This window comes from Ceratotherium simum, chromosome 5 (assembly GCF_057802395.1).
Source record: "Ceratotherium simum simum isolate JZ-2026a chromosome 5, ASM5780239v1, whole genome shotgun sequence".
NCBI classification, from domain to species: domain Eukaryota; kingdom Metazoa; phylum Chordata; class Mammalia; order Perissodactyla; family Rhinocerotidae; genus Ceratotherium; species Ceratotherium simum.
The window spans coordinates 42,753,954-42,781,726 of record NC_141904.1 but is presented as its reverse complement, the minus strand read 5'-3'; the positions used below and the strand labels follow the sequence as shown (position 1 = coordinate 42,781,726).

At 38.6% G+C, this 27,773-nt stretch overlaps 1 protein-coding gene across 4 annotated transcripts in view; it reads right to left on the bottom strand.

The window, feature by feature from the left end:
• Positions 1–27,773, bottom strand: part of MYRIP (myosin VIIA and Rab interacting protein) — a 353,398-nt gene that overhangs the window by 285,388 nt on the left and 40,237 nt on the right. For all 4 annotated transcript variants that reach the window (XM_004419542.3, XM_087430764.1, XM_087430763.1 and 1 more), the window contains exon 2: positions 9,710–9,853. In XM_004419542.3, coding sequence (XP_004419599.2) covers positions 9,710–9,819 — 110 coding nt within the window. In that variant the 5' untranslated portion in view covers positions 9,820–9,853. The remainder of the gene's footprint in view (positions 1–9,709; positions 9,854–27,773) is intronic.

Below are 27,773 nucleotides of genomic sequence, written 5' to 3'. Positions count from 1 at the left end.
ATTCTCATTGAATCCTGTGTAGACACTCACAATATATTTAGCCCTGTTTACTCTCTTGAAGAGCCAGCCCTGGTGGTCTAGTGGTTAAGATACGGTGCTCTTACTGCCGTGGCCCAGGTTCGTTTCCTGGTCAGGGAACCATACCACCCACCTGTCCGTTGTCATACTGTGGTAGCTGTGTGTTGCTGTGATGCTGAAAGCTATGCTACTGGTATTTCAAATACCAGCAGGGTCACCCATGGTGGACAGGTTTCAGTGGAGCTTCCAGACTAAGACAGACTAGGAAGAAGGACATGGCTACTCACTACTGAAAAAACTGGCCATAAAAACCCTATGAATAGGAGCAGAGCATTGTCTGATATAGTGCCGGAAGGTGAGAGGGTGGTGCAAACAGACTGGGCAGGGTTCAGCTCAGCTATACACAGGGTTACCAGGACTAGGAATCTACTTGATGGCATTAACAACAACAAACTCTCTAGAAGGGATCAACACTAGAAGCAGAGAGGGCAATCAAAGCAAAGAAAAATGTAGAAACCTGAAAATTCATGAAAAGATGTGCCTCTCAGTGAGCATCACTGATGCCTGGACTTATGGAACGTAGGGATGGATCCATTACAGAGAGAACAGAGCCCATTGTCTGGGCTGCCTTGGCCCCCCAAAGGCTCTATCAACAGAGGTGAAGTGAAAGTTAGGGCAGAGTTTCCAGAAATGTCAACTTTCCTGAAGATAGACAGTGTTAATGTACAGCAATGCTCCAGCCTTTCCTGGAATCATTAGCTTGGGTAACAAGCCTGAGGTAAGAAGGGATAGAAGGAGTCACATTCATGTCTCTCTGACACCAGAGTGTGCTCTGGGTACGTGTTGTACACTAGGAGTGCCTATATCTCTGCACCTTCCCCAAGATCCTCGCATGGCCCTGACTAGCAAATAAGTTACTATGGCACCTAGGTTCCAGATGACAGACTAAGCAAACACTTAGTAGCCTCTTCTCTTTCCCAAGATTCCTTTAAAATGACAGCAAATAAAAGTGTGATTAATTCATAACAGTAAAGAGAAAAGGAGAACAATCAGCCACCTACAGACTTCAATGAAGTCTCAAAAAGAAGAAGTGGGGGCACAAACACTGTGTTCTATCATCATTACTTAAGGGCTGCTTATTGATTTTCAACACTAGAGTTAGCCTCTAAACAAAACAGGAGAGGCTCAAATAGGTTTGCAGAACAGCCTGTGAATGCCCTCGCCCTTGAATATGTAAGAGTAGAGGTATGGCAAGGAGAGCTGTGAGATAAAGAAAGTGGAAGGTGTGATAGAGGAAGGTAGGGACGCCATATGCACGTCCGCACTGTCAGAATCCAGAAAGGATGGCAGAAGTTGATGGAATGAGACCCAGAAGTTTCTGTATACTATTTACAGTTGAAAGATGACCAATAGAAAACCAAGCCAAAAGTAATGTAACCATCAAGAAACACAAAGTAACGGTAGTGTACGTGAGCTAAAGCCCCATCATTCAGAGCAGAGAACTGAAAGAATGTCTAAAACTGATATATCAAGAAATAGCAACATAAGCCTGTTTTTTAGATTTATGGAGGTAATGCCAGGAGGACTAAAGAACTAAGAACAAAAACAATTCACCGTGGAGCACAGGACTTGTGCTTTTCCTTACAAATTCTTCTTTACCATTTTGTTTTTTTACTATTTGCATGAAATCATCTGATAAAAAAAAGAAAAACAAAGAATAAAATTAACCAAGTATAATGTGTATTTTCTACACATTTACCTGATTAGTCTAGAATAGACCCAAAGCCCCTGGAGGTAGGACCAGGGGTCAACGTATCTTTTGTTCTCTAAGATCCTCCATCCATAGCTTTAACGCTGTTGTGTGTCTTGAAGAAACACAGTCAACACTCTATTGAACTTGAAAATAAGTGCCCCCTCCACTGCCTGATACTGTGTGTCTACTATTCTCAGGCCCGTCCAGTCCTCTGTCCTCCCCCACAGTCCCACTATACTTATGGCTTTTAATGGGATTAAATGTTCAATGCCGCACATCCCCAGTGCTGGGAAAGCACATAATCTTATTGATACATGGTCCACAGAATCACCATATATAGTAAGACCTATGACCATGCATATACACAGGAGCTTATATATACACCCTAGTTGTGATGTGACTACGCCCATTATGAGCTGTGGTGGGAGTGGGGGACAGGACTTTTCTACCTACACACTGGAAGTCCTGGAAAGAACGGCGGCTGCAACACTTCTCCACTCACCTGCCATGACAATCGTGCTGTTCCTTCTGCATATCTTAAAATATCACATCCAATCTAAATACATGGTTTTGGGAAATAAAAGGAACACTTAGTTATGGATAAAACTTTTTTTTTGTTTTGCTGAGGAAGATTCGCCCTGAGCTAACAACTGTTGCCAACCTCCCTCTATTTTGTATGTGAACCACCGTCACAGCATGGCCACTGATACACAAGCAGTGTAGGTTTGGGTGGGAACCAAACCCAGGCCGCTGAAGTGGAGAGTGCCAAGTTTAACCACTAGGCCAGCAAGGCTGGCCCTAAAACTTTTTTAAAATAGCAGAATTTGGAGGGAGACCCAATGGAACAAATTGTAAAAAAGGACCTTCTTACAGGGGAGGAAAATTACAACAAAACTAAGCTCCGCCTTTCCCTCCACCTAACCACAACAGCAACCAATTAAAAGTACAACTATTCCCACAGACACCCCACACCACTCTTGCCTTCTGATTTAAGTCAAGAGTTATGACAAAATTAAGAGACTTTAGATTCAACACAACCAAATTAACGAGTGGACCTTGTTTGAATTTCAACACACTTACTGTAAAAAGACTTTTTTAAAAAGACAGTTGGATAAATTTGCTGAATATTAGATGATAGTAAGGAGTATTTTAGTTTTGTTAGCTGTTAAAATGCATTACGCTATGTAAGAAAATGCCTTTTTCTGCGATGCATAATGAAGTACTTAGAGATAAAACAACACAATGTCTGCAATTGACAGTAGAATGTTGATAGTAGCTATCACTGAGTGTGGATACACGGCAACTTTTTGTACTCTCCACTTTTGTGTATCTCCTCAAGATCCAGCAATTCTACTTCTAAGTATCTGCTCAAGAGAAATGAAAACATAGTCCACACAAAGACTTGTACAAAAATGTTTATGCAGCTTTATTTGTAACAACTAAAAACTGGAAACAACCCAATTATCAACAGGAGAATGGATAAACAAACAAACTCGATGGAATATACCACGGAGTACTACTCAGCAACATAAAGGAACAAACTATGGATGCCTGCAACAACATGAATGAATCTCAAAGGCATAATGCTGAGTGAGAAAAGCCAGATACTAAAGATTATCTACCATGTGATAGAAATTAAAACAGTCGCTGCCTCTGAGGAGTGGGAGCTGACCGCGGCAGGGAACTTTTGGAGATGACGGAAATGTTCTATATCTTGATTGGAGTGTTGGTTACACATGTGTATATATTTGTCAAAATTCAACTGTACACATAAGATATGTGCGTTTAACCCTATGTAAATTTTATCTTTAAAAAGAAAAAAGTAATTACATACAAAAAATACAAGAATGATGATTGGTTTGAAAATGGAAAACCAAGACTGATTCCATGTTCTTCATGACTAGGCTGGCCCAAGGAGAACAATTTCACTGGACATCTGGAGAGGACAGTCGTTAAGGGCTCTCTTATAACTGAGGCCATAGTCAAGTGCAGACACCTCGGGCATGGAAAACAAGGTCACTTGCCAATGTTAAGGTGTCAGTACTCACATAAAGCCCCCCAAATTTATACATATTGTGTTTGTTAATTCTGTACTTTGGGGATTCTGCAGGGCAGGAAACAAGTTGTTGGAAATCAAGGGCTCCTCACATCTTTTATAAATTCTAAACTCACTCACTCATGTTACTTGGGGGCTCAGAGGAGAGCCAAGAGGGGAGTACTGCTACTGGGGGCAGCAATCTGCGGCAAAGAGAGATTTCCGTCAGATCAGGAAGAGACCACAGGTTAGTAGGCCTTGTGTGGCAAAGACCTCTCTACTGCTCAAGGCAGCCCAGTGGGGAGGTAGCCCACCACAGGGGGACATCTGCATGGGAAGCAGCAGCAGAGTGGCCCAACTAACAGGACCCTGTGGCCTTGGATAATGGTCATCAAAGAGAAACCCCATGTGGACAGGTAACTGGAGATACTTTCCCAATACCTTAGAACCGCACACAAACCCAGGATCTTTGCAGAATCAGCGGGACAGGGAACCCCAAAAATGACTGAGTTCTCCACCAGCCCGTCCAGATGGGCTTGGAGTTGAATCTGAGTTCATTTAAAGAAAATAAAGAAACGCTATATATCTTGCATACATCAATTTGGAGACCAAGATCCACAACAGCACACGCAGATACACAGCTAATCTGAAGATCTTATGATGACTTTACTGCATATGTGTGCACTGTCAGTAAGAGAGCCTCTCTCCCACCTCCCGCAGAGTCCCTAGGGAACCAGAGACAGAGACGCATCCAATCTTCAGCCACTTGGTTCAGCTTGGTTCAGGGAGCAGATTCTGTAATGCTCCCAGCAACAGCTTAGAAGCCCCGTCACCTCTTTATATGTTCCATACTCTTGTACCTAATTCCATTTTTGTGACCAGAGCACTTTCTATATGCCAGCAGATGCATTTTGAAGCCAGTTTGGTATATGTATGCTCAGCTACACCATCCTAGTGCCCACAGTGGGGGAGGCAGGTGCTGTGCAGAATGTGAGCCTGAGCACACACACCAAAGCTGCCCCCAAAATATCCATCCACCTTTTGACCTGGCTCATTCGAGATCAGCCTTCAGGACTCAGCAGGAATGTCAGTTTCCTGGGAATGTCTTCTATGGCCCCCTACATCTAACCAGTTCTTCTGTTGTTACTTTGACAAAGCATTCGGCAATTTTCCTTCAGAGAATTTTTCACAATTGAAGTTACATATCTATTTGTAGAATTATTTGCTTAATATTTGCCTTTTTCCTTCTATTTCCCAGACAGGGCAGGCTCTGTAATTGTTTCGTTGATCTTCTATACTCAGTACCCTACCACAGTGTCAGCACATAGTAGGCACCCAGTAAATGTTTGTTAAATGTCACTTCCCAACAACCCATAGGTAGCCTAACCTGTAATGGGCTGAGGGAATAGCCATTCTTTTCACTTAAAATGTGACATTATTTTAAAAAAAGTCTATCCAGAACACACTAAATTACGTGGGATCTTCCAGGTGTGTCTGTGAGATCCCAAAGGCCCTGCAGATGCCGGCCTCTCCCTCTGCTGAAAGCCAGCGAGCCAGTAGGTCTGCAAAGTCAGGCCAGTGCCTGCAACTCCCCACCTCCTGGTGCCTTGGGAGAGGGCACTGTCTGAGCATGGAGAATTGAGGTACCTGTAGGATGTCCTGATAGAGCCATCCAGAAGACGTGGGCTCTCATTCTCCATGGCACACTCTACAGGCCTGAACTCAGGCCTGGCTGCAGGCACAAACTGCTCATCCTCCTACATGCCCATCACTCCGGCTCATGAGGGTGCCTGCCTTAGCTCTCAATCTTGGAAGGCTTCCCCAAACCATGGTGCTGCCAGCTACAGGTCAACATTTTCCCCTGTCTATGTCAATTACTACCATCTATCCTCATGTATCTTTAACTTATAAAGCACTTATAAATACATCGTTTATTTCAAAATTTACAACAGCAAAATGGAATAGATAGGGCAGGCAACCTTAGTCCCATTTTACAGAGGAAGAAGTTATGCTGAAGGATCAAGGATTCTCCAAAGTTTGGGGCTCATGCTAAGACCCGAACTCACATTTTCAAACTCTAAAACCAGGCTCTCTTCAACACTTCTGGCTGTCTCTCTTTTAACAAAGTCCTAACTACAAAAAAGGAAAGAGGAAAGGAAGGGAAGAAGGAACAAGGATAGAAGGAAGAAAGGAAAGAAGAGGGGGAGGAAACAAAATGTTTTGAAAAGGTGTAATCCACTCTGTATAACTGAGAGAATTTGGGATACAGAATCCTGGCTCTATCCCAATTAACTGTGTGATTCTGAGCATGCTTTGTAACCTCTCTGTGCTAGGTGCTCTGTGTAAAATGGGGATCCTCCTTATAGGGGCTCCTGTGAGGAATGAATAAGATGAAGTGTGCAGAGTGCCCAGGGCAGTGCCAGGTCACAGGGACTACTTAACGCCTTTTAGTTCTCTTTCCGTGAATTCATTCCAATGAGCTAACTGCGCTGAATTCTTCAGCCCACTATCTCTCTTTACCTTACCATGATATGTTCTGAGGACATTAATTCACACTTCCACCACCTATTTACTGCACTTTACGTCAACACTGAAGAACAGATCCTTAGAAACACTGTATAAGCTCCAACCCGAGACCTACCCTCACAAAACCTAAGCAGAGAAACTAGGGAATAAAGAACAGCTGGTTGGGAGAAAAGAAACATAATTTAATTTAAAACTTTAAAATAAAAATCTTCCATTCTGAGTCTTATGCTCACTAAAGCAAATATTAAAGAATTCAAAAATACTTTCTATAACACAGCTTCCTAGACTCTTCCATATACCTTAAATCCAAGAAATACAAAAAAATGAGGCAAATGTTTGACAATTTCAATGGTTAGGTGGCATTGTCTCAACCTCTTTTTCTCCACTACTAAGTAAGGTTCTTTGCCAAAATCATTCAGAGTGTCACACTCGTTTGCCAGGCACCCACCGAGGCACGGCCATGGGCAGAAGGACAATAATGACAGTTGTCTTCAGAGAAAAACCATCCAATCCTAGGACCGTGAGGTGCTTTGTCAACCTCTTTGGCCACTGATGGCTTCAAGCATCATTGATAATTCTTTCCCCAGCAGGCGCAGGCTCCCATGACCATGCATTTGCACAGACCTGCAGTAGGGCCATTGACTGCTGTCCACTAAGACCACACGTCCTCACCAGAAAGAAGGCACCTACCTTGTCAAGTCTACTGCAGTCGCAACTGCACTGCCTTTGAAACTCTCCTTCTCAAACCAAGCCGGAAGGCTCCTCTTCCACTAGACTGGCACCTGTCTCCACAATCATAAGAGGACACTAAACAAGATCTTGGCTTACCCATATTTGAGTTCCCAAGAGATGAAGCATGATACACAGATGGTCTTTATGATTCCTAGAAAATATTAAGACTGATTCTTCAAAGCCACACATAAAGTTGGCTGTATGGATTGACAGACAATCTACATGTATCCATCCATTCCACAAATATTTAGGGCATGTCTCTTATGTGCCAGGTCCTGTGCCCAGAGCCTGGGGAACAAAACTGATTAAGACATGTTCTTGCCCATGGTCCTTTAGAGGAGAGAAGGGAAACGATGCAGGAGAAACATACACTACCAAGCTGAAACTGGTCTCAGTGTTAATTATTGGCTACAAATTTCAAGTAGGTCTTAGTTTTGACTGGACTCCTGCCCTTTAGGTGACCCTTTCCATTACGAAATTTTTACCTCCAGCTTGGATTTCCCACTTGAACTCTAGATGCGTATATACAAATGCCAACTTGACATCTCTGCTTGGATATCTAAAAACTATCTCAAGGGCTTTACCACAGATTTACTACTGTGTCATTTGGGCTCCGGCTACTGCTTGGACTTCATTCTACCACTACGCCCTCCTCCACTGGCTCACTCACTCCTAGCTCCTCTGGAAACAAGTAAGGCATGTCCTTCAATCAGAAATTTGACATTTGATTTTCCCTCTGCCTTGTTTGATGTTACCCCGACAGCAGGACAGCTCCCTCTCTCACTTCCTTCAAGTATCTGCCCAGATCTCACCAGGAGGTCTTCCCTGAGCAGCCCATGGAAAAAAATCACACCCTGCCCACCCCAGATCAGTCTCTGCCTTCTTTCCCCACTTCATTTTTCTTCACGGCTCTCACTACTACCTAATGCATATAAATATATTTTTATTTGTTCACTTCCTCTCTCATTCCCCCATCTAGAACAGCACTATCCAATAGAAATATAATGTGAGACATATATGGAATTTTAAATTTCCTAGTAGCCATACTAAAAAAAAGTAAAAAGAAATAGGGAAAATTAATTTTAATGTTTTGTCTTGAACCTTGTATATCCAAAACATTGGCATTCCAAAAATGTAATCAATATAAAAATTATTAAGGAGATATTTTTACATTTTTTTTTTACTAAATTTTTGAAATCTGGTGGGTGTTTTACACTTACCGAGCATCTCAATTAGACTCAGCACATTTCAGGTGCTCAGCAGCCACACATACTGGCTATAGTACCGGTCGCACAGCTCTGGAATATATAAACTCCACAGGGCAAAGGCTTGTTTTGCTCACTGTTATATACCCAACAGCTAGAATAGTGCCTGGCACATGATTTTTAAATCAACTGATTATTTAATTAAAAGATTTCTTGTCTTCCATATAACAAGGACATATTGAATATATACAGTATGGGAGAAAAAAAACATAGGGGAAATAAAGATGATTACACTAGGGTGCTTATAACCTAGTAAGGGAGGTAATGTTGTAAAGAAATAGAAAGTCTGAGGTACCCCAAGGGAAAAGGAAAGTAACCCATATCAATTTTAAGCAGAGTGGGAAAGGGCATGATTAGAGCTGAGATGTGGTACAACCCTGGCATTGGCAGGCTATTTGGAGGAGTAAAGGCAGAGAGCGGAGGCATAAAGCAGATTGCTGCAATGACTGGGATGAAAAGCGATGAAAGCTGGACTGGGATGAGGGAGGGGGAAAGATGTTGAGGAGGGAGAATTAATAGGGCCTGCCCCTGTCCTGTGTGGGTACCAAGTCAGGAGAGGAATTATAAAGAGTGAGGTTTTGAGCTCAGTGGCTAAGGAAGAAGACAGTGTCATGATAGACCTATGGAATCCTAAGAGATAAGAGATTTATGGATGAGGGGAGCTAATGATGACTTGCCATCTGGTTCTAACACACTAGGCCCAACACATGACCTCATATCTATCACTCTGACTTCTTCACTCTGCCCAACTAAGCAGCAACAGCACTTCCAAGAACATTCCATGAGGAAATATCAACTGCAGAGGAGTCCAAAGACCCCCTCTCTGGGTCTCAGTTTCCTCCTCTATCAAATGAGGAGGGTGGTGCTGGGCCAGGTGACCCCATCCCAATCTGATGGTCATGTTCCTTGTACCAGGTCTTCAGAGCTCTTTTCCTGTACCATGGTAGCTGAGAGTTCTAACAGAAGATTTTATAGGTATGAATCTAATTCTCCAAAGATTTGTTTCATAACACTGTGGTCATTCTTCAATAGTACCTGCCAACAGGAAAACTAAAGCCAGAAGCAAGCTCAAAACAGCCATTGTCATCACAAACTCCACTCATTCTACAGCTAATAATTTACAGGGTAAGCAGCCCAAACAAAACCTTGATTAGGAGTGTGAACAGTCACATTTCTGGACTGACATTGTGATGCTCAGCGTTGAAGCTGGCAAGCCTTTCTACAAAGGGCAGAGCATTCTTCATATAAACCTAAGCGTGTGTTTACATGACATAAAGACTTCCAAACTCAGGGCCAGCAGCAAGGAACACTCTTGGGAAACCTGTTTCACTTGTCCATACATGGTTCACTGTACCCCGGAGGCCAATAGAAGCATCTCACCTTAGTCGTTCTTCCTCTTTTTTTCGAAGATTGAAGTCTCGCTGAACCACCTGGAGAACATGCTCTGTTTCATCATCGGTCAGACCAGACAGGTCCAGCTTCCTCCCCATGATTTAATACCAAACACAGACGATAAAACAAGACCTGAGAAATCAAAGGAGAGACCACAAATTGAGGGCAAAATAAAAGCTCTAGACGGACAAAATCAACCAATTTTGTTATTAAAACAGAATTAAATACAGCGTTTATATAAGGTAGTATCTTGCTCTGGTCTCATACTCAGCAAACATTTACAGGTGACTTCAGCAAGGCTATAGAGAAAAAGAGAAGGTAATTGATCATCTGCCAGTTTCATTCATCTCAACTCTTAAATTAGAAAAGAATAAATAAATTATTCTTTTCAACAAAATGGAGCATACATGAGACCTAGTGTGGATTTCCACAAAACCCCAAAAGACAATATCCAAAAATTCTAAATTTCTGTGGTCTAAAGTTTTAAATTCTAAATACTATATGTAATTATAAAATAAAATAAAGTATAATGCTTTTTAAAAATATCTTATATATACTATATCCCTTGAGGTTTTCATTACATGACTAAGAAATATAAACCAGAAATCAATAAACTCTCTTCTGCAAAAGGAAAAAAATATAGTAAAATATCTTATTTAGCCATTTTCTTAGCAGTAGAAAAGATAATATTTCAAAGAAACACCTCCTAAAGCAGTGTATACCTAAAAATTATGGGAAGTTGTATTTTTAAAGATCATTTTTAATGAATGGCTGCACTCAAGGATGAAATCAAATAAGTAATTCCAGAAAACTAACCAGAACTGAAGGCCATCATAAACATGAATGCAAACATCCTCAACAAAATATTAGTGGAACCAATCCAGCAAGATTTCAAAAGGATTATATACAATGATCAAGTGGGTTTTATCCAAGCAATGGAAGGTTGGTTCAACATTCAAAAATCAATCACTGTAATTCACCACATTAGCAGAATAAAAGGGAAAAATCCCTATGAATGATCTATGATCATTTCAATAGATGCAGAAAAAGCATTTGACAAAATTCAATACCCATTCATAATAGAAACCCTCTGCAAACTAAGACTAGAAGGAAACTTCCTTAATTATATAAAGAGTATATAAAAAAAATAAAAACAACAAAACCCTGCAACTAACATCATAATCAATGATGAAAGACAGAATGCTTTCCCCTAAAGATCAGGGCAAAGGCAAGAATGTTCACTTTCGCTACCTCTACTCAATACTGAATGTCTTTTTATAAAGCTACATTAATCAGGAGAGAGTGGTATTGGCATATAGGTAGTTGTATTAGTTTGCTAGGGCTGCTATAACAGAGAACCACAGGCTAGGAGGCTTAAACAACAGAAATCAATCTTTTCACAGTTCTGAAAGCTAAAAGTCTGAGACCAAGATGTCAGCAGAGTTGGTTTCTTCTGAAGCCTCTCCTTGGCTTACAGATGGCTGTCTTTTCCCTGTGTCTTCATAGGGTCTTCCCTCTGTACAGGTCTGTGTCTAAATTTCTTCTTGTAAGAATGCCAGTACCCTAATAACCTCATTTCAACTTAATTGCCTGTTTAAATATCCTGTCTCTAAATACAGTCACAGTCTGAGGTACTGGGGTTAGGACTTCAACAATTTCAACAATAACTGGGGTTATGAATTTTGGGGTGACACAATTCAGCTCATAACACTTAACCATTTGGCCCCCCAAAATTCACGTCAAACTCATAATCTCTTTAGCAAAGCATTGTCCAGCCACACCCCTGATGTTCTCTATAGACATGCTTTCTCATTTTTTGCAGTATGGATGGACTGAGAATTTTCCAAATCTTCAAGTTCTGGTTCTTTTTGCCTAACAATTCCTTCTTCAATTTATCTCTCTGTTCTCACAGTTTACTATAAGCAGCAAGGAGAAACCAGGCCATGCCTTCAACATTTTGCTTAGAAATCTCCTCAGCTAAATATCCAAGTTCATCTCTTATATGTTCTACTTTCCACAAAACACTAGAACACAATTCGGCCATATTGTCTGCCACTTTATAACAAGGATCACCTTTCCTCCAGTTTCCAATAACGGGTTCCTCATTTCCATCTGAAACCTCACTAGAAGTATCTTCACATTCATATTTCTACCAACGGTCTCTGAGGTGACTTAGGCTTTTTCTAACATGCCTAAGTCTTCCAGCCTCAAAACTCTTCTAGCGCTACCCACTAACAAGTTCCAAAGTCACCTCCACATTTCTATACAGAAGAACAAACAGAAATGGCAAATAACACATAGGAAAAGATGCTTGATTTCATTGGTAGTCAGGGAACCGCAAATTAAAACCACATTTCACACCCACCAAAATAAAAGGTCTTTATCAAGTGTTGACAGGAGGTGGGACAATGGCAAATTTCATATAGTGAGTACAAATTGGTGCAATCTCTTTGTAACATAATTAGGTATCATTTTCAAAGTTGAAGATGCATTTATCGTATGAACTAGCATTTCTGCCACATCTAGGTATATTCCTCTGATGTAGTCTTGCAAATACGCAACAAGAGATCCGAATCGGGTTGAATCATATGAAATTTCTAAGTTTGTACCTATAAAAATGCCTATTTCACATAGTTCAACCTAACAGAAGAATATTATTAGCAGTCACTCAAAAATGGCAAAAAATAAAATAAAACAAAATAAATAAAACCTGAAAACTACCCCAAACATCCATAAACAGGAGGAAAGATAAACAAATAGTGTATACTTGTTTCATACAATGGCATACTCTACTGCAGTGAAAAAGTGCATATTGTAGGTATATTCATCATCGTGGATGAATCTTAAAAACATAATGTTGAGACAGAGAAGTTTTCCACATGTATACACATGTACAACATGCATACAGTATGGCTCCTTTTATATAAAGTTCAAAAACATAGAAAGCCCAAGAATATATATTTTTTAGGGATAAATGTGGTGAAAGTATAAAGAGCAAAATGGGACCTCTGAGGGGGAGAGGATTTGAGAGGGGATAATCACATAGGGGCTTCAAAGCTGTCAGTAATGTTCTGTCTCACTGGAGAGACAGTGCTGCTGCTGCTGCTGCTGCTTATTAAAAGGTTCAAGTTAAACACACTTGTTTATAAGGTACCTTTTATCAGCATAGAAAGTAAAATAAACCTAACACTAAAAAATAATCTAATTTCATTATAATTAAAGCAAATATTTGACATTATGAATCATAATGAATACACAATAATTAAAGCAAATATCTGAAAAATTGTTCAAGGAATATGCTGAGAATTACAATAAAAAATAATGATAATGACTTTGACAAATCTATCATTGATTGAATACCTACAATGTTCCAGATGCTTTAGCATTTCATGTATATATATATACACTACATATATATATATTACATTTAATATTCTTAACTCCCACAAAATCCTATAGACAGTCACTACCATTGCCACCACTTACAGATGACAAAATGAGAAAATGCAGGCTCATAGTTACATGTTCTAAGATTAGTGACAAATGACAGCTAGTGTCTGACTGTCTCTTGGTCTGGCTCAGAGTCCACACCTTTACTCCATGCACCCGTCTTCCTGTCAGATGGACACGGAAACTCTAGACCTCAGGTTTTGAAACTTGAGGGCCAGAGTTCCCTGCCCTCTCTTCCCAGCATGTGGCAGCTAAGAACAGGAGATCCCATTACTTGGTTGCTATTCAGATGAAGCCTGTTAGTCTCCAAATAATGGCAATAAATGCAGAGAACAGAACAGTTTCAGTCCTTAGAAGTCTTTTGCTAAATGATTTAAAATCTCATGACTGTATGATGCAAACTAATCTCAAGATTTAACAAACAAATCACAACAGGAATTCCAACTATTTAAAAAACAAAAAGATTTTTTAACACCAGTAATGCTGTTTGTCAAAAGTAAATCTTTGGGGGCCGGCTCCATGGCTTAGCGGTTAAGTGAGCGTGCTCCACTACTGGTGGCCTGGGTTCAGATCCCGGGTGCGCACCGACGCGCCAATTTTCCAACCACGCTGGGCCGCGTCCCACATACAGCAACTAGAAGGATGTGCAACTATCACATACAACTATCTACTGGGGCTTTGGGGAAAAAAAAGGAGGAGGATTGGCAATAGATGTTAGCTCAGAGCCGGTCTTTCTCAGTGGAAAAAAGCGGAGGATTAGTATGGATGTTAGCTCAGGGCTGATCTTCCTCACCAAAAAAAAAAAAAGTAAATCTTTGGTCCACTTTGCCCAAGTGATGTTGGAGTTGGGGGTTGGGGAGAAGCTAGTGAGCCTGCTGGTTGGTAGAAGTATTAGAAGTAAGACTCCACCCTTTGGCTGCAAAGGGAAGAAAGAAGCTTCATAAGCTGCCATCTTGTAGTCTCATGGTGAGCAAGAAGAAACAGATTAGAGGGCACAGGGAAAATGCAGACTGACTTCTTCCTTTAAAACACCCTATTAAAGGTGATAATGGTACTTCAGGGTTTCCCAGAAGGTGACACATCTGTCCGCTTCACTTCACTTTCACCGAAACTGCCTTTCGGTTTCCGAGAATTCTCAATGAGATTCTAAGATGTCTAGTTAGTAAAAGACAGAAGTGGCAGCTTTGATCATATCAAATTTAAAAAGAATAATCAGGACTCAAGAGGGATAAATGGTTTCTGTAAATAAATAAACAAAAAAATAAATAAAGTATCTCTACATGGATAAGACAGAGAATAATGAGAAAATCTTTTAATGGTAAAACTTCTTCCTTTTTCTGCAATAAACACAATTAGATTCCCTGTGCAACAAGAGAAATAGCATCTTAGAGCTGGAGAAGCCTCATTGTCCATGAGTCAGATGTCACTTAGGTATGACCCTTTTGTTTAAAGATGAGAGAAGGCAAGCCCAGGAGAAGGCAGAGGTTTCCCAGACAAAAAGCCAGTTCAGATGTCCTGCCTTTCAGACCAGTGCTCCTGCCCCTGGATTTCTCTGGTTTATAGCTAACTAAGATGGTAGCAGAGAGAACACATTTTAAAATTTAGTAATGAGAAAATTAATACAACTTCAAGATTTAATTATATTACCATTTCCCAAACGTGTGTTTCTCAGGTTACTGATCCCCCAAGCGGTCTGAGAAAGGGGAGCTCTGTGATGAAGTAAATTTGAGAAATGCTTCCATCTGTATTGCTCTCTTGGGAATGCACAATGCATCTAAGCTTATCAGAGCCTCTAAGAAGTCTTTCCCTAAAGAACCAGTTTGGTTTTGTTTAACAGTCTGGATTTCTCAAATGCATTTGTCTGCAGACGCTTCTTTCTTTGATAACAGCTACCTCTTCACATCCAAAGAAATGACTCTCTGGAAAATACTGCTGTAAAGCCCATCCCATGAGGGCAAATCCCAGTAGCTTCTCTCATATAATTACTGCATTGATGTAACTGTGTTTTTTGAATGTAATTATCATTAGAAGGTACAGAGTGAGATGAGCTTTAGAAGAAGCTGATGACTTAAAAAGGAAAGCAAAAGAATGCAGCCTTAAAGCGAAAAGACCAAAACAAAGGTAGAATTGTCTATATGATTTCTGGCTAGAATAACTAACGTGAGGAAACATATAGACACTTCCATAGAAAACTGGTTAGCACGAATGGAAAAAAATATACATTCCAAGAATACTAAATACATACATAATGGGAGGTTCATCATGAAAGGTCAATGTCTACACAAGCAACATTCTAGAAAGGTACTAAGAACAGAAGGGTCCAAGGACAAATGCTGGAATGAGATCTATACAAATCCACAGGAGGTTTGTATGTGAGTGTGAGTGAGTGTGTGTGTGTGTGTGTGTGTGTGGGACAATGAACTTAATACAGAGAGAAAAGTAAAAAGATTAACTTGGAATATCCAAAGTCCTAAAAGTGATAAACAGTAAATATTCCTGGGGCTTCCCTCTTTGACCATGGCTAGATCTTGATGAGAACTGAGAAGAAATTTCTTATTCCTACAAAGGGATCTAAATGTTAGGACTCTCCCATTTAAGGCACTTGCTAAGAGGGGACAAAAGAGAAAAGAATGTGGCCTGGGAAGGAAAAAAACTCCACAAATAATCAGAGATGTATTTTCACTGTGACTGTTCTTTGGAGCAAGTGGTGCTTGGGCTGGAGGGCTCACTGACCATTCCTTCACCTTCAAGGGTGTCATCCCTGCCATGGACAGACCCCTTCTCTGAGACATCTCCTTTACCTATACAGGAATGGCCCAGAGCAGACAGGGTTACACCACCGGGGCACAGCTGATTAGACCAGAGGTGTCACTTGACCCAGGCTGGATGCCAGAGTCTCTCTCCTGGAAATGATATTAACGTTCAGCTAGGGTACATTGCTCTTGGTGGCCTGCTCTACCTCTGCCTGAGAATGCCACCAAATGCCCTTTTATCTCTGCAATAAATTTTCCATTTTGCTTTTTGTTTCTTTTATCACTTCAGTTTCTTTAACTCACTAATGGTCCTTAGACAGCTCACAAACCTTACATGATTGGTCAACTGTCCAAATACCATTTATGAACCAATCTATCTGACTTAGATGGCCCATGAACAATGGATAGATAGATAGATAGATAGATAGATGGATAGACAGACAGACAGACAGACACACAGACACACATGGGTCTTTCTCAGGACTTTCTGTCCTGACCTGTCCCAAGCTGGTGATCTACTAGCTGATCTCATGCCAGTAACACACTTTAAAACCTGGTATTGCAAATCACCTCATTATTTTTCCTTTTCAAAACTGTCTCGCAAATATTATCCATTTATGTCCCCAGATAAACTTTAAAGTCATTTAACCAAGTTAGGAGTAAAATTTCAAATAAATTTTGTATTGATTGAGAAGTTTATCAACTAATATGGGGAAGAACTGCCATTTTACAATATTAGGTCTTCTCATAAAGGAATCGAGAATAGGTAGAAGTTTATGCAAACTTGATGGATAACCTAAAAATAGCACCCAACCTTTTACTGCATAAAATAAGAAAGTTCACATAGCAAAAAATAAGATGAATAAATTAAAAAGCAAGTGACAATCTGGTGTAAAACAGGACAGATGATTATTTCAATATATTAAGCATCCTTTAAAAATACTAAGAAAAATATAAAATTCTCTAGAAGATAAAATTACAAAACTCACAAAAAAGGCAATTTAGCAACTATCAATGTCCAAAACATAGTTTAATAAAATATTCCATATCACTAGTAAACAAAGCACTGCTAATTATAATAAATTGTAATTTTCATTTAATAAGACTTGGGGAACATGGGAACTCATATACACTAGTAGGAGGAATATAAGTGCAAATGTTATAGATGGCAATCTTGCAGTAATTATCAAATATGCCTAAACATTAATCCTGCCATTTTAATCTAATAATTTTCTTCAAGAAATTGGAAAAATGTGCAAGTATGTATGTACAAGGATGTTCATCTTAGTGTTATCATAGAAAAATATTGAAAATAAACCAAAAGTCCAAAAGTCAGACTGGTTAAATTGTGGTAAAGCCATACAGTGCAATATTCTGTACCCATATAAATGCATTGAAAATAAAGACATTTAGGACATATTAAGGAAAAAATTCAGATGAAAAATACAGCATGTAGTTCACCAAAAGCATGTGTTAATACAAGAATGTGCATAGCAGCACCATTAATAATAGACCCAAACTGGAATCTATGCATATATCCATCAATAGAAGACTAAACTGTGGTACATTCACCCAGTGGAATACTACACAGCAACAGGCATGGATAAACTACAACTACATATAACAATATGAGTGAATCTCATAAATATTACATTGATCAAAATAAGTTACACACAAAGAGTACATACTGATGATTCCAATTATATAAAGTTCAAAATCAGGCAAAACTACTCTGTACTGTTAGAAGGCCTAGATAGTGGTTACCACTGGAAGATAGTGGCTAGAAGGGGCCAGGCTGGGGAATTGGTAATGCTGTTTCCAAACCTGGGTGCTGGTTACACAGATGTGTTTAATTTGTGACTCTTCACTGAAGTGTACACTTTTGATTTGTGCACTCTTCTATGTATGGCATGGTTCAATAAAAAACAGAAAATACAATATGAGTAGTATGATCCTATGTAAATAGATAAACTAGAAATACACTGAAAGATAAGCATAAGAAATATTACCAATGGTTACCTTTAAGTGGTAAAATTTCATACAATGCAATTTTAAAACATTTGCTTTTGCATATACTTTCCCTTTCTTCTACAATAAACATCGTTTGAACAATGAAACAAAAATTATCAAGATATGTATGAAGATATTCACCTTAGTGCTATTTATAACAGCAAAATTGTTTAAGCAACTAAACTGTCTAATGATAGAACACTGGTTAAATTTGCTATGACATATTTCTAAGATGGGATACTACACTACCAGAAAAAATGATGTATTATTAACACAGAAAAACATTCACAACAAATTTATAAATGAAAGCTACAGATCAAAAAACTATATAAAAATTATCTCAATTGTTTTGTTTTTCTAAAAAATTTGTGTGTATTACATTGAAAAGAATTGAATGATTGATCATATGTCAAAATGTTCACAGTTGTTATCTTCGGGTAGGAGTTCTTATAATTTTTAGTTATTTTTATTTTTTGCTTATTTATGCTTACCAATTTTCCCACAATGAACATAGATTACTTTGTTAATGAAAACTAAATGTTATTTTGCACACAAATAAAAGCCAGCAATAATTATACAAGAATAACTCAAGATTATAATATAATAAGGAGTCTTGACATTACAAGAGGACCACAATAACTAAAATGTCCAAGGAGAGGACTGATGTTATCATGTTATAAGAAATAGCCTGAAAACTGATCACTATTCAATTATATCTGATTTCACATCAGTTTATAGCTAAAGAGACTCTAACACAAGAAAAGTTACAATATCAACTCTAAAAATTCTCATTTTGTGTCAAGAGCTTGAAATAATGCCTAGTGGATGCTCTATTAGTATCAATTGATAAACAACTAATATCAACTCAGGTTCCTATTATGCTTCAAGAACCAAAGAATATTTATATCTCAAGACTTGGAAAACCTAGGGATGAGCAAAAGACAATTGGAAATTTTAGTATAACTAATGCAAAAATGGGTAAATCCTTCCAATCTGAATAGGCCAAAAAATGAAAACATACAGTTTAGCCTGAGGCCATCTGTAAACAATACAATCCACAAAAATCTGGAGAACAGAAAAGTCACTTATAAAAGAGTTTGGGGGTCTTATTTATGAAACTATGCAACCCACGCAAGACTGATTTGTGTTTTAATTCTGTGTTTGGTCAAATTTGATTACAGCAGCTGAGACAGGAACCACAACAAACGCTCACCATACTCAGCTTGCAAAAACCTCTCAAAAGAGGAAGGGACAGGGCCCATTCGCAGGTTTGCCACGTGACATAAAGAAGCAGTGTGCTCACCACATTTCTTCACCTGAACTCCCACAAGACATTACGGGAGAGACATTTTATTGCAAGCGTTAAAGAAAAAGTGATCTGTGTCATCCACTCTAAAAAGCAAAGCAGGAGGTAGGTTATGACAAAATATGGATGCTTGACAGCAGCATTCATGAGTGATTTTCCTTATATTTTCAAAGTTCTCTATAACATCATTGTACCAATTTTACAATTTCAAAAGTTACTTTTAAAGCTACCCAAATTATGCGATACCTGAAGACATAGGATTGTTCAACTTCCATATCATGTTATAATTTACTTCCCTAACCTAATAGAAAAAAATTCATACTTTTTCAAGCATCTGCTCACTCACTAGCAAGATTCAGGCTAAAATTAATTTACATAATTTTTTACATACATAGATTTACATAAAATCTAAATTACTAGTAATGTACTTATATAAGATGCTCTTTTAAGTTCCCAAACTTAGTCCATAACTGAACCCATATATGCTTCTCCTCTGAGGCCCCTGATTTATGGACTAGCAACTCTGGCCATCCAATCTCCAAGAAGAGCTTAGTCTCCTTCCTCTCACTCACCACCTATAGGAAGTCACTCTCAATTCCTAAGAGATTCCATCTCCAATGGTTTCAGTCTGCCATCTCCACTTCTTCCATCCTACAACTTCTGCCTGATTTGGGGCTCTCACCGGTTTTCACCTCGGTAGAGCAGAATGTATCCAGTTCCCTTGTATTCCAAATCCATCCTCACTCTACAACATCACTCACAGAGCCAGGGTAGTGATCTCTCCATAGATATAAAGTGGATTAAAGACCTAAACTTTTTTTTTTGAGGAGGAGGATTGGCCCTGCGCTAACATCTGTCGCCAATGTTTCTCTGTTGTTTTCTTTTTTTGCCCAAAGCCCTAGTACGTAGTTGTCTATCATAGTTGTAGAGCTGTAGCTCTTCTATATGGGACGCTGCCTCAGCATGGCTTGATGAGCCATGAGTGGGTCCGTGTCCAGGATCTGAACCAGTGAACCCTGGGCTCCTGAAGTGGAATGCGCAAACTTAACCACTACGCCACCGGGCCAGCCCCCTAAAATTTTTTTAATAATAACAATATTAGAATAATTTTTATTAATATTTGTATAACTTTAGGATAGGGGAAATTTTCTAGAAGAAGATAGGAAATCCATAAATGGGAAAAGAAAAGTAGTTGTCTATATAAAAATTTAAAATGAGAAAGCTAAAGACATCATAAACAAAGCTACAAAAGTCAAAGTCATTATAAATAAAATCAAAAGAAAAAAATAGAAAAAGTGTGTGTAACTTGTAAGAAAAATTGTTAGGAGTCCTAATATTCAAGAGGACCTCTACAAAATGACAAGAAAATAGACAGTCAAAAAATTGACAAAGGATATGAAAAAGATGTTCAACCTCATCAATAGTTAGGGTAAGATGAATTAAAGCAGAGATATCATTATTTCCCCCCTTGAATTAGCAACTACAGTAGGATTGGTAACTCCAATGGTAGCAAGAATGTCAGGAAATCAGCTTTTTCATTCATTGCCAGTGGAAAGATGAACTGATACAACTTTTTGAAAAGTGGACCACAATTTATTCAAATGAAATACCTTTGATCCAGCAATACCAATTTTGGAAAGGGATCTTAGGAAAATCAGAGCATCTGAGTGTAAAGGGATATGTAAATTAATGTTTACTACAGCACTATTCATAGCTGCAAAAAGCTGGAAATAATCTGAAAGCCCATCAATAGTGAATGGTTGAATCAAATGTGGTATATCCACTCCCTGTATTATGTAGCTGTTATAAAGAATGAGTTAGGTCGATTTTCACTGATACAGAAGGATGCTCATGATACACAGTTAAAAGAAAAAAACTGCTGAGCAATATGAATATCACAAACTTTTTATACAATAAAACATATGTGGGTTATATATACCTTTTTATATGCATGCATAAAAACAGAGAAAGACATTAATGGAAACATATCAAATGTTAATATTGGACGTTTCAGGAAGGCAGTTTAAACTTGGTCAAAAGGAGATTATGAAAATTTTCTTCATACTATTCTGTATTCTTTGACTTTTAAAATAAGTATTATTGGGCCTTTTGCAGTTTAAACAAAATCTAGGCTGACTTCTAGTTTGAACTTGGTGCGTAAAAATCAACATTTTCCCCTTCTCATTCTGGAAATCATCCAAAAATCAACAAGGATGATAAAAAACAAAATGTAAATTTCATTTCAGCTAAACCAGGAGACAATTAAAACTACAGAGACCAAATGTACATGGAAAGCCACCTAAAACGGAGGAAATGGGGTTGGAGGAAGAGAAGATAAAAGGTTGCAGATAGAGCTTCCTAAGCTGCAGGCCTCAGCAAGCACCAGCAAAACTCCCTTTCTCAAAGGCAAGGGACACAATCTGAGGTGCCAACACTTGCTTGAAACAGGAGATGTAGACCAGCTGGCTCAGTAAGCTTGTGTAGACCCAGTTTTTTGTTTGTTTGTTTGTTTTTCCCAAAAAGAAATGGCAACAATATAGAAAGAATCACGAACAGAGAAAACACATTTACTTCAGTAGAGAAAAGGCAATCTTTTCATTACAAAAAAAAGAAGCCAAATCAAAACAAAAAAAATCTCCCTTTGTTCATTGGCTTTCATGAAATAGACCAATCATAACAAAAAATTCCAGCCAGCCTGGACCACATCCCCAACCTCTACGAACCTTCCACCAAGAGCTATTCAGGAAAAATTAAACACGTTTGATGGTGAGTAATAAAAAAAAAGAAATTCAGGAACTATACAAAAATAGTAGAAGATAAAAATAAATGAGCAAAAAAGGCAAGTAGCAGATAAAGATCTCTCATTATAAGACATTTAACAGAGCAATAGAGTGACAAAATATTTTTTAAGAAATTAAAAACTTAATGATATAACCATACCCATGAATGAAGAAACAGAGAAAAATATCAAAGTAACAAGAAATGATAGAACGTGAATTGATAGAGTTTGGGAAAGGAGCGGGGAAAATAATAACCATGCCAGGAAGGCATACAAGACAGAGGAGAAACTAGTGGAACAAAGTAAGAGACATGGTGCGAAGGGGGACAGACATGAGAAAAAGGGCCAAAATGGAATAGAAATAGAGTCAAAAAGATTGGAGAGAATACTGCAGATATGGAGGAAAACTAGAAGAGACTCCAAAAGATGGAAATGGGAATACTGGAACAAATACATAAATAATTCATGAAAATTTTGAGACTACATTGGGTCTCAAGGAATCTGACTTTTTAATTTTTTGATTTTTTATGCTATAAAAACAATAAACAACATAACCATACCCACACTCCACCAGGATAATTCAAAATGGATGAATAACTTAAAGGCAAAAAATAAAATAAAACCATAAAGGTAATAAAAGAAAACATGAGAGGATTCTTTCATAATCTTAGAAAGGGAAAAGCATCTCTAAAACGACACAAAATTCAGCAGCCATTGAAAACACTGAATACATTCAACACAAAATTTAAAATGTCTGCATAATTTAAAAAAAACACTAGAAGCAAAGTCAAGTGACAAATAGGAAAAAAATTGCATCTCACATCGAAGACAAAAGGATAATTTTCCTCCAATATAAAACTTCAAGTGGTTAAGAAAAAAAGAACAAAAACTGGATAGAAAAACAGACAGTGAGAGGCAAAAAGCAAAGGCAATAGCGTTCACAAATAGAACTATAAATGGCTCATAAACCTATCAAACACATAAAAAGACAAATGCAAACTCAAAAACACTTTTTTTCACCTATCGGATTTGCAAAGATTCAAAAGCTTAGTATCACCTTGTGCTGGTAAGTTTGTGAGGAAACAGGCATCTCATACATTGCTGTTAAGACTGTAAATGTATACCATCTCTGTGGAGGGCAATTTGCCAATATCTATCAATATTTAGATAGACAGACAGATATCCTTTGATTCAGCAATTCCACTTCTAGGAATTTATCCCATAGAGAAAATACATTTTATATTTACACAAAATCACATATTTAGAAATATCATTAGAGAACAAATTGAAAAATAATGATGGTATAGCCATACAATGGAAAACTATGTAGCTATTAAGAAAAAAATGGATGGAAAAACTCTTTATGAGCTGATATGTAAAATTCTTCAAGATACAGGGTTAAGTAAAGGGTGCAGAACAGCAGGTGCAAAAAGCAAAGTGCAAACCAAATAGTTGGTATATTAGGCCACCATTTGTATAAAAATGGAGGAACAAAATATATGTTTCTAATGTATATATGTATACACACATTTGCCCATAAATGCATAAATATCTCTGGAAAAATTCATAGGAAAAACCCAGTAACACAGATTACTTAAAGGGAAGGGTGACTGTGATCAGAAGTGTGAAGCATACTTTTTAATGCTTTTGAAATTTTGGAACATTTGAATGTATTGTCTATTCAAGATTTTAAATTAAAAAAATGAATCTAATCTTTTTTGAAAGAGAAAATCTGATCAAGTCTCCCCCATGCATAAAATCCTTTTACCACTCCCTACAGCTTTTGGGATAAACTTCAAAGGACTTAGCTTACCACCCAGGCCCTTGATGACCTCATCCTAACCTGCTCTCTCTCTAGCCTTGACTTTCACCTTCCCCCCTCGAACTCTATGATCCAGCCACAGAGTTACTTAGAGCACATCCTGCTCTTTCTTGCCTCTAACCTTAAACAAGTTGGATCTTTTGTTATTGTCCCACAGGTCCTTGAGGCTTTATTTATTATTTTTTTACAGTCTATTTTCTCTCTGTCGTTCAGCCTGGGCAAATTCTATGGATCTGTTCTCATGTCCACAGATTGTATTCTGTTATCTCCACTCTAGTTTTTTGGTCATCTAGCAAGCTTTTATTCTGTTGCTATATTTTTCAGTTCTATAATTTCTTTTTGGTTCTTTTTTATAACTCTATTTCTTAATTGTAATTTTCTATTTCTCATGTGTTTCAAGAGAATTTGTAACTATTTTTTGAAGCATTTTTATAATGGCTGCTTTAAAATTCTTGTCAATTCCAAATCTGATTCATTTCCACATTAGCATCAGTTAAATGTCTTTTCTCATTCAAACTGTGATATTCCCAGTTCTTGGTATGATGGGTGTTTTCAATTGTATCCTGGACATTTTAGCTATTACATCAGGAGACTCTGGGTTCTATCTATTTATTTTGTTGTAACAGGCAATCACTTTGTTTACGTTTAGCATGAGGAGGTCCTGTCCTATTTTTCTAGACTGAGGTTCCATTGACAATTTAATTCTCATAGCCTATGCAGTGTAATTTTCATCCACTTGGCTTATCTAGTGCCAACGAAGCTCACACTGGTCCCTGCTGTGCTACATGAGGGGTGGATGGGGCTTCCCTAGGCCAGATTGCCAGCTGCCTCTCAGTGGGGTAAGGGAGCCTCAAGCTGTGGGTTAAAGAGGCCTCCAGGGCTGAGTTGCTTGCTATGGCAGGATTTCTCTTGCCAGTGCAGCTCAGTATGTCCAGGTGGGTAGAAGGGAAGCAGCCCCGTGGGGTGAAGAGGCTTCTTAGGCAGGGCACTTGTGGTGGTGGGATCCCCCTGCATGTGGTGATGCAGAGTGTTTCTCACCCCAGTTTGTTGTGGCTGAATCCCCCCTGTTGTTGCTCAGTATATGAGGGAGTCTCAGACCCAGTAGGGAAGGAGGGCACTTCCCCTGCCCACTGGATTCCCAATTCCCACTTGCCTCCCAATTGATTCCCCTTGGGGTGGTGCCATGTTCACCAGGTGTCATCGCAGGACTTCTGTTCAATCTGGGGAAGGAAGGAGACTACCAATAGTTTGGAGTTCAGGAAATACTGAACTCCTGGGTCATTTTCTGCTGTTGGGTTGAGTATCATAAGACATCTTGCCACCATGTTGTTTCTCCAGTCCTAGGGTCCCAAACTAGTTTGCATTTGCTTTTGCTTTCCTCCTTTCAGAATTCTCCTTTGGCTGTTGCATTAGTCACAGTTCTCCAGAGAACCAGAACCAACAGGATAGATATATATATACATGTATACATATATAATATATATATATATACACACACACACACATACAGAGGGAGAGAGAGATTTATTTTAAGGAATTGGGTCATGCAATTGTGGAGGCTTGCTAAGGCAGAGATCTGATGGGGAGACTGACAGGCTGGAGACCCAAGGAAGAACTGCAATTTGAGTCCAATGGCAGTCTCCTGGCAGAATTTCTTCTTGCTTGGGGGGAAGGTCAGTCTTTGTTCTATTAAGGCCTTCAACTGATTGGATGAGGTGCACTCACTTTATGGAAGGTAATTGGCTCTACTCAAATTCCACCTATTTAAATGTTAACCTCATCCAAAAAACATACTCACAGAAACATCAAAAATAATGTTTGACTAAATATCTGGGCACCGTGGCCCAGCCAAGTTGACACATAAAATTAACCATCGCAGTTGTGTTTTCTTGTGCTTGCTTTCTTAGGTTTATAGTTGTACACAGCAGGGAGAAGTAGGGAGAAACAAGTCTATGCCAGCTTGTCTGGATTGTGGCCTCTCATCTTCAGTTGTTTTTATTTTGTTTTGTTTTGTTTTGCAGGGGAAGATTCGCCCTAAGCTATCATCTTTTGCCAATCTTCCTCATTTTTTATTCCTTTTCTTCCCCCCCACCCCCAAAGTACATAGTTGTGTATAGTTGTAAGTTCTTCTGGTTCTTCTATGTGAGCCACCACCACAGTATGGCTACTGACGCATGAGGGGTGTGGTTCCATGCTTGGGAACCGAACCCAGGCAGCCAAAGTAGAGTGCGCCGAATTTTAACCACTAGGCCATCAGGGCTGGCTCTCTCATCTTCAGTTTTGAAGGATGGTTTGTTGGTTTTAGAATTCTAGGTAGTTACTTGTTTTCTTTTAGCACTTTAAGGATAGCATAACACTGTATTCCAGATATTCCATCATTTCTGGTCAGATATCAGCTATGACTCATTGTTTGCCTTTTGTTCTCTGGTTACTTTTAAGGACTTATCTTTGGTTTTCAGGAGTTTTACTATCATGTGCCTAGAGTTTGTTTTGTTTTGTATTTTTGTTCTACTTTGTAGAGAGTTTGTAGACAGGCATCTTGGATCTGTAGCCCCCACAAACTTCTATCAGTTTGGTAAATTTCTCAAGCATTTCTCTTCAAATAATACCTCTTTTTTTCCTTCTTTTCTTTCTGCTGACTACAATCACACATATGTTAGTCAAACCTTCTCATTGTACTCTTCATGTCTCATATTCTCTCTTCTGATTTTATATCCTTTTGTTTTTCCATACTGCATTCTGGATAATACTCTGACCTAGGTTAGAAATTCTTCAATTGTTTACTCATTTTCTCCTCATCTATTTTTAATGTCATTAAACCCATTTTTAAGTTTTTAAATTTGGTAATTGAATTTTTCAAATCTAAATTTTCCATTTCATTCTTTTTCACTCGTTCTGGTTTTTCTGTCTAAATTCTCAATCTTTTCCTTTATTCCTTGAATATAGTAACATTTTTAAACCCGTCTGATAACTCAATATCTGGGGACTCTGTATGTCTGTTTGTATTTTCCATTTTTTCTGCTGGTTTGTACTCACTTCTTTTTGTTCCCAGTTATTTTTATGCACATTGGGTTTGCAAAATTGAGGCCCATGATGAGGGTACTTTCCTCTAGAGAGGAATCATGTTTGTTTCTCTCAGATGCCTATAGCACCCGCAAGCTGGGAATGCATCAGCAATTTCAGGATTGAAACAACTGTAAGCTGAGCTGCAGTTCCTGCACAGGACTTCTACATTGAGATCACCCTACTTCAAAGCAGAAACCTTTTGGAATCTCAACACAAAGTAAGGGTTTCTCAATAGGGTCCCTCCCTTTGCCAGGTGTCTAAATTCCATCTCCCAGGCCCCTGGAAACTGTCAAAACGCTGCTCAGCTTCACAAATTGGCAAAGGCCACCAGGGAAAAGCCGGCCCCAAATGCTGGTCTCACCTCCTTGGGCCATGGTTCACCACAGGCTCTGGCCCAGTGATTCTTCACTATCTCGTTAACTCTCTAATGCCTTTAAACAGACGTATTTTATTATTTTTCTGATATATTTTATTCACCTTTTCCAGTTGTCCTCAGTAGAAGGGTAGATCCCATTTGCCTGATCTGCCATTAACAGATATGCTCATCTGCTATCTTAAATGGGGAGAAATTATACGATTATGACGCTTGGATTACCTAACTCTGTATTCCTGATTCAAAGTACATAACAGCAAATATACCACAATTACTAGGAACCAGGTACTGTTTTAAACACTTTACATATATTAATTCATTTTTTTCCTTAAAAGAATATTAGGAAGTGGGTATTATTATTATCCTCATTTTACAAAGGAAAAAAACTAAAGCAAATAACTTGCCCAAGATTATGCAGGTTGTAATTAGCTCCAGAATCGACGCTCTTAACCACCAAGCAAGGCTGCCACACCTAGTTAAAATTTCTCAAAAT